Source organism: Nomascus leucogenys, chromosome 17, assembly GCF_006542625.1.
Source record: "Nomascus leucogenys isolate Asia chromosome 17, Asia_NLE_v1, whole genome shotgun sequence".
Classification (NCBI taxonomy): domain Eukaryota; kingdom Metazoa; phylum Chordata; class Mammalia; order Primates; family Hylobatidae; genus Nomascus; species Nomascus leucogenys.
The window spans coordinates 61,494,976-61,500,975 of NC_044397.1; the positions used below are offsets into that span (position 1 = coordinate 61,494,976).

Genomic DNA, 6,000 nt, shown 5'->3' on the forward strand with positions numbered 1-6,000 from the left:
ACTACTTTGGGAGGCTGAGGCAGGCAGATCACTTGAGCCAGAGAGTTCAAGACCAGCCTGAGCAATATGGCAAAATCCTGTCTCTACAAAACATACAAAAACTAGCCAAGTGTCTTGTGCACCTGTAGTCCCAGCTCCTCAGAAGCTGAGATGAGTGGATCACTTGAGCCTGGGAGGTCAAGGCTGCAATGAGCTGTGATCACACCATTGCCTTCCAGCCTGGGTGACAGAGTGAGACACTGTCTCAAACAATAACAACAACAACAACAAATTTTAAGACAACTAATTATATGCAGCGTGAACATTAGTAAGGTGCTGGGCCAAGACCTGGGATGGTGGATAGAATCTTCAGAGGTAGCAATACTGTTCCAAGCATCTAGCTTATAAGATTTTATATTGTATAAGGTGATATTTGAGTATCTGCACAAGTAAGTGCTCACTTACTAACAGTCTGCACTGAATATTTTAATACATTTAAAATTAAAAACTGCATTAAAGCCAGGCACCATGGCTCACACCTGTAATCCCAGCACTTTGAGAGGCCTAGGCAGGTGGATTGCTTGCGTTTGGGTTTGAGACCACCCTGGGCAACATGGCAAAAACCCATCTCTACAAAAAAATACAAGGATGAGCTGGGTGTGGTGGCACACACCAGTAGTTCCAGCTACTTGGGAGGCAGAGGTGGGAGGATCTCTTGAGTCCAGGAGGTTGAGGCTACAGTGAACTGAAATCATGCCACTGCACTACAGCCTGGGTAACAGAGTAAGACCCTGTCTAAAAAAAAAAAAGAAAGGGGAGAGGAAAAAAAAAAAACCAAACCTCCATTATTGATTTCAGGTTTGCAAAATGGTTTTTTAGCTATAATTGCTGACTCTTTATGCTTAGTAATTTCTTTCTAGTTCCTTTGAAATATTCTCTTACTTGTAGAGAGAAAAAAACAAAAAAAATTAACTGGAAAGCCAGAGAGCGATTCAGTGATTATGACTCCTGTGGGAACTTCCCGGTGACTCTGAGTAGCCCACAGAAGTGACACATTGGGGAGATGAGGCCTGCATTCAGCTTCTAGGAGTCATGTGCTGCTCACTGCAGCCAATTAATTTTGATCTCAGTGTTAGATCTTACAGGTTTCTAGAAAGAACAGAAATCTGGCCTTTGTAAGAACTCTTCCAGTTGTTAAATGTAGCTTCTCTATTTCTGTTCTTTCTTTTGTTTAATGTCGCATATATCTGTGGTTAGGTTGGTACCTATTGTACCTTGATGTCAGGGTTCCAGCCTTGCCTTGATCTTGGGTCAGCCTTGAGCACACCCTGAGCCTCCTGTGCCTGCACTCTGCTCTCTGAAGGGGGTGATCACTCTCCCCATCCTGCTGGGCTCTCCCTCACCAGCTCTTCCCTGGCCCCTAGCTCAGAAACACAGGGTGAGCACTTATGTCTTCATTTCTTTCCACAGTGGAGAGAAGCAGGCTTCAAGAAATGCTGTCACTTTTGGGCCTAGAGATGTACCAGGTCCAGAAACTCAGCCTCCAGGACTCTCTGCAGATCAGTTTTGACAGTATGAAGAACTGGGCCCCTCAGGTTCCCAAAGACTTGCCCTGGAATTTCCTCAGGAAGCTGCAGGCCCTCAATGCTGATGCCAGGAATACCACCATGGTGCTGGACGTGCTCCCAGACGCCAGACCTGTGGAGAAGGAGAGCCAGATGGAAGAGGAGATCATCTACTGGGACCCAGCTGATGACCTTGCTGCCGACATTTATTCCTTTTCTGAGCTGCCCACTCCTGATACACCAGTGAACCCCTTAGACCTTCTCTGTGCCCTGCTGCTCTCCTCAGACAGTTTCCTGCAACAAGAAATAGTGTTGAAAATGGCCCTCTGCCAGTTTGCACTCCCGCTCGTGTTGCCTGACTCGGAGAACCACTACCATACATTTCTGCTGTGGGCCATGCGGGGCATTGTGAGGACATGGTGGTCCCAGCCCCCAAGGGGCATGGGGAGCTTCCGGGAAGACAGCGTGGTCTTGTCCAGGGCGCCCGCCTTCGCCTTCGTGCGCATGGACGTCAGTAGCAACTCCAAGTCCCAGCTTCTCAACGCCATCCTCAGCCCAGGCCACAGGCAGTGGGACTGCTTCTGGCATCGGGACCTCAACTTGGGCACCAATGCCCGGGAGATTTCAGATGGGTTGGTAGAAATTTCCTGGTTTTTTCCCAGCGGAAGGGAGGACTTGGACATTTTCCCAGAACCTGTGGCCTTTTTGAACCTGAGAGGTGACATCGGGTCTCACTGGCTGCAGTTTAAGCTCTTGACAGAAATCTCCTCCGCTGTGTTTATATTGACTGACAATATCAGTAAGAAGGAATACAAATTGCTGTACTCCATGAAGGAGTCAACCACAAAATACTACTTCATCCTGAGTCCCTACCGTGGGAAGCGCAACACAAACCTGAGATTTCTGAATAAGTTAATTCCTGTGCTGAAAATAGACCACTCGCATGTCCTGGTAAAGGTCAGCAGCACTGACAGCGACAGCTTCGTGAAGAGGATCCGGGCCATCGTTGGGAATGTGCTGCGGGCACCCTGCAGGCGGGTATCTGTGGAGGACATGGCGCACGCAGCCCGCAAGCTGGGCCTAAAGGTTGACGAGGACTGTGAGGAGTGTCAGAAAGCGAAAGACCGGATGGAGAGGATTACCAGGAAAATCAAAGACTCGGATGCCTACAGAAGGGACGAGCTGAGGCTGCAAGGGGACCCCTGGAGAAAGGCAGCCCAAGTGGAAAAGGAGTTCTGCCAGCTCCAGTGGGCCGTGGACCCCCCTGAGAAGCACAGGGCTGAGCTGAGGCGGCGGCTGCTAGAACTTCGAATGCAGCAGAATGGCCACGATCCCTCCTCGGGGGTGCAGGAGTTCATCTCTGGGATCAGCAGCCCCTCCTTGAGTGAGAAGCAGTACTTCCTGAGGTGGATGGAGTGGGGCCTGGCACGGGTGGCCCAGCCACGACTGAGACAGCCTCCAGAGACGCTTCTCACCCTGAGACCAAAGCACGGGGGTGCCACAGACTTGGGGGAGCCGCTCTGGCCTGAGCCCCTAGGGGTGGAACACTTCTTGCGGGAGATGGGACAGTTTTATGAGGCTGAGAGCTGTCTTGTGGAGGCAGGGAGGCTGCCGGCAGGCCAGAGGCGTTTTGCCCACTTCCCAGGCTTGGCCTCGGAGCTGCTGCTGACAGGGCTGCCTCTGGAGCTAATCGATGGGAGCACTCTGAGCATGCCCGTCCGCTGGGTCACGGGGCTCCTGAAGGAGCTGCACGTCCGACTGGAGAGACGGTCAAGGCTGGTGGTTCTGTCAACCCTCGGGGTGCCAGGCACGGGCAAGTCCACACTCCTCAACACCATGTTTGGGCTGCGGTTTGCCACAGGGAAGAGCTGCGGTCCTCGAGGGGCCTTCATGCAGCTCATCATAGTGGCTGAGGGCTTCAGCCAGGACCTGGGCTGTGACCACATCCTGGTGATAGACTCCGGGGGCTTGATAGGTGGGGCCTTGACGTCAGCTGGGGACAGGTTTGAGCTGGAGGCTTCCTTGGCCACTCTGCTCATGGGACTGAGCAATGTCACCGTGATCAGCCTAGCTGAAACCAAGGACATTCCAGCAGCTATTCTGCATGCATTTCTGAGGTTAGAAAAAATGGGGCACATGCCCAACTACCAGTTTGTATACCAGAACCTTCATGATGTATCTGTTCCCGGCCCCAGGCCCAGAGACAAGAGACAGCTCCTAGATCCACCTGGTGACCTGAGCAGGGCTGCAGCCCAGATGGAGAAACAGAGCGACGGCTTCCGGGCACTGGCAGGCCTGGCCTTCTGCGACCCTGAGAAGCAGCACATCTGGCACATCCCTGGCCTGTGGCACGGAGCACCTCCCATGGCCGCAGTGAGCTTGGCCTACAGTGAAGCCATATTTGAACTGAAGAGATGCCTACTCGAAAACATCAGGAATGGCCTGTCGAACCAAAACAAAAACATCCAGCAGCTCATTGAGCTGGTGAGACGGCTGTGAGTGTGCAGAGAAACCCAGTTCAGGTGTAGGAGGCTGCTGTGGGCAGCCCTGTCTGATGGGGCATCTGTGTGGGGCTGTGCCCTGGTGCCTGAGAATGGCTGGTGCCCAATTGACATGAGAAGACAAGCAAAAGACAGAGGGTTCGGAGTCTCCTCAACAGTGTTAAGAGAGGAAGTGACCTCACAGACCAGCTCAGAGATGTTAGCAGGAATATCACAGCCCCCAGGGTAGGGAGACAAGCAGCAGTTTGTTCTGTCTCAGCTCCTGTCAAGAATCCTGTGGGGTGGGCCCTCTGTATAGCTGCTCTCTGTCACTGGCACCTGGAGTGGGAGCAGCATCCTCAGTCACTGCAGGCCCAGGCGGGCAGGTGGTCCCAGGACAGAGGTGGGGAAGTTGTCCTGAAGAAGCAGAAGTAGGCCTTGCTCCCGCCCAACCCAAGGGCCTCCAGTGGACCAGCATTCGAGATGTGAGTGCCCGTGGTGTGCAAGGCACTCCCATGGCACTGTATTTATTGACTGATCTGTGAAGGCTTCCCTGACCCCTGCCCAGGAAGAGTTCATTGGTCGCTCTGTTGTGCCCCACAGCACTTTGTTATACCTCTGCCACACACTTCACGCAGCGCGTTGTAACTCATGTGTTTACATGTCTGTCCCCCAGACTGTGAGCTCCTTGAGGGCAGGGACTGTACATTCTCCAGCTCTGTGTCCCCAGGGCCTGGCACATTGTAGACGCTTAATAAATGTCTGTTGAATGAATGAATGCATAAGTGATAGTAATGGGCAGGTTCTGCCTCTGTGTGCCTTAATTCTCCTGTTTCTCAAAGAGGATAGCAGCATCTGTCTGAGGAGGGGGTACGGTACAGGCACTATCTGGAATGGTAGATAGTGCAGAGATGCGCCACTTTAAAAAGCCATCCTGTTCCCTGTCTTTAAGGCAGGAGCCATTCTTCAGGCTGTTACTGGGGATTAAAACTAAATACCTTCACAGTAACTCTGAGGTCTTTCCACTGTCACCCCATTTCACAGTTGAGGAAAAGGAAGCCTAGAGCAGGTAATCCCCTGCCCCAGAGCTCACACCTGGATGGGCAGAGCTGGAGCGGATGAAGGGTGGTGCCGTCATGCCCAGCCCTGCATCTCTTCCTCTCATCCTCTCTAGACTCCCACGGCTTCTGGGCTCACCCCTGGGTAGCCATGTCAGTGCCAGCGCCTCCTCTGACATCTTCCCCGACCTCATCCACAGCCCACTTGCCACAATTCGAACCAGAGGCTTGGCCAAGGACTTCGGACTTCTGCCCTATCAGTTCTCCCGCTGGAGTCCTTGTCTGCGCTGGCCCTTCCCAGAGGCCAGTGTCGCCTCACTGGGCCTCAGAACCCCACCTGAGCCCTTTCACCAGCTCTAGGAAGCTCTGCTTGATCCTCTGGGCCTTGCTTAGACCTTGGAGCCTCTTTCTCTTTGTGTTTCTTGACTTCAGAGAAACAAGGCCCTTCCCCAAGAGCTCCCATCATGTTTCTTGTCCTCCTTTCACTAGACACAGCAAGGGAGCCTTTAGCTCTCGGGAGCTCACCAGCCTTCTAGACTAGAATCCTTTCTTGAACAAAAGGCTTCCTGGTCCCTCTTCTGGAGATGCCTGGCAGCCTGCCTGCTGTGGGTTTCTGGATTCCCCAGATGCTCCACCTGCTGCTCCTGGGACATCCAAACTGTTGCCTCCTGTGTTCCAGGAGCCTGCTTCTCTGCAAACCTGGTCTCTTGGTAATAAGTTTAGGAAAACCTTTCCCTTTTTTCATTTTCCTGCTCTGTTGCCTGGGTTGGAGTGCAGTGGCACGATCTCACTACAACCTCCACCTCCTGGGTTCCAGTGATTCTCAGCCTCCCAAGTAGCTGGGACTACAGGCGCCCACCATCACAAAAATACAAATAATTTTTGTATTTTTAGTACAGACAGGGTTTCACCACGTTG

The 6,000-nt window shown here is 52.6% G+C and overlaps 1 protein-coding gene across 4 annotated transcripts in view; it reads left to right on the top strand.

The window, feature by feature from the left end:
- The window catches only part of URGCP (upregulator of cell proliferation), a 47,189-nt gene extending 42,383 nt beyond the window's left edge, over positions 1–4,806 (top strand). For all 4 annotated transcript variants that reach the window (XM_003268839.4, XM_003268836.4, XM_003268837.4 and 1 more), the window contains one exon: positions 1,450–4,806. In XM_003268839.4, coding sequence (XP_003268887.1) covers positions 1,450–4,043 — 2,594 coding nt within the window. In that variant the 3' untranslated portion in view covers positions 4,044–4,806. The remainder of the gene's footprint in view (positions 1–1,449) is intronic.
- The last annotated feature ends 1,194 nt before the right edge of the window (positions 4,807–6,000 follow it).